At 59.9% G+C, this 1,460-nt stretch overlaps 1 protein-coding gene across 1 annotated transcript in view; it reads right to left on the bottom strand.

Moving 5' to 3' along the window:
* Positions 1–225: 225 nt before the first annotated feature.
* Positions 226–1,460, bottom strand: part of PFDN5 (prefoldin subunit 5) — a gene marked incomplete at its 3' end in the record, with an annotated part of 2,076 nt that continues 841 nt past the window's right edge. Inside the window, exons 3-4 of the mRNA XM_041396047.1 lie at positions 400–431; positions 226–311 (exon numbers count right to left, since the gene is read on the bottom strand). Of these exons, the coding sequence (XP_041251981.1) occupies positions 226–311; positions 400–431 (118 nt within the window). The remainder of the gene's footprint in view (positions 312–399; positions 432–1,460) is intronic.

Raw genomic sequence — 1,460 nt, 5'->3', positions numbered from 1 at the left:
GAAAAATGGGGAAAGTTGGGGGAAAATGGGTTGGCAGAGAAGAATCAGGGTGGGATTGGGGGAAAATTCAGAAAAACAGGGTGGGAAATGAGGTGGGAATGGGAAAAATGGGGTGAGAAAATGAGGAAATGGGGGAAAAGCAAGGGGGTGAAAGGAGGGAAAAAGCAGGGGAGGGGGGAAATGGGACGGAGGGGTGGGAACGGGGGTCCCCAGCCCCCCCAAAGCCCCCTGCCCACCTTCTCCACGTAGTAGCCAGTGCCAACGTCCACCAGGACCGTCCTGACGTCCTGCAGCTTGCCTGGCACGTACATCTGGGGGGGTCATGGAAAACGGGGGGACACGGGGGGCACCCACCCCCCCCGCGGGGGTCCGGGGGTCCCGGGAGCGGCAAAAGGATACGGAGCTGGTGAGGGGCACCAGGAGATCCTTCCCTGAGGAAAGAGGGGGTCAGGATACCCCAAAAAACACCCCCAAAGCCCCTCCAGGGTCTGCTTGGGTTGGGGGATCCACACTGGGGTTTGGGGTTTAGGGGTCAGCCCTGGGTTTGGGGGTCCCCATCGGGGTTTGGGGATCCCCATCAGGATTTGGGGTTTAGGGGTCACCCCTGGGTTTGGGGGTCCCCATCGAGGTTTGGGGATCCCCATTAGGATTTGGGGTCTCCATCAGGATTTGGGATTTAGGGGTCACCCACCCCTGGGTTTGGGGGTCCCCATCGGGGTTTTGGGGCTCCCCCATCGGGATTTGGGGTTTAGGAACCAACCCTGGGTTTTGGGGATCCCCATTAGGATCTGGGGTTCCCTCATTAGGATTTGGGGATCCCCACTGGGGTTTGGGGTTTAGGAACCAACCCTGGTTTTGGGGGTCCCCATCTGGATTTGGGGTTTAGGGATCACCCCTGGTTTTGGGGACCCCCACTGGGGTTTGGGGTTTAGGAGCCAGCCCTGGTTTTGGGGGTCCCCATCAGGATCTGGGGTTCCCTCATCAGGATTTGGGGCTCCCTCATTAGGATTTGGGAACTCCCCCGACTCCCTTGAGGTTTGGGGACCCCCTTTGAGTTTGGGGACCCCTCACTAAGATTTGGGGACCCTCCCCATGCTGGGGACCCCCCTCAGGTTTGAGGCACCCCCTCAGAGTTTGCCCAAACCCCCCCTCAGGATTTAGGGATCCCATCAAGATTTGGGGACCCTCCCCAGCTTTTAAACCCTCCCTCAGGTTTTGGGGGATCCCCCCATAATTCAGGACCCCCCCCATTAATACTCGGGGACCCCTCTGGGATTTTGGGGACCCCCCTGAGGATTTGAGACCCCCCCCAATCCAAATTTGTGCTCCCAATTCACAGCATTTACCCCTCCCCATCACAATTTAGGCACTCCCCACCGATTTCAAAGCCCCGGATCCAGACTTGGGGACCCCCCCCTGGATTTCGGGGACCCCCCCCCCCCCCGGGGGGGGTTGGGGGG

Source organism: Onychostruthus taczanowskii, unplaced genomic scaffold, assembly GCF_017590055.1.
Source record: "Onychostruthus taczanowskii isolate IOZ18803 unplaced genomic scaffold, ASM1759005v1 scaffold1243, whole genome shotgun sequence".
In the NCBI taxonomy this organism is placed as follows: domain Eukaryota; kingdom Metazoa; phylum Chordata; class Aves; order Passeriformes; family Passeridae; genus Onychostruthus; species Onychostruthus taczanowskii.
The sequence above is the reverse complement of the archived record's forward strand: the minus strand, read 5'-3'. Positions and strand labels throughout refer to the sequence as shown.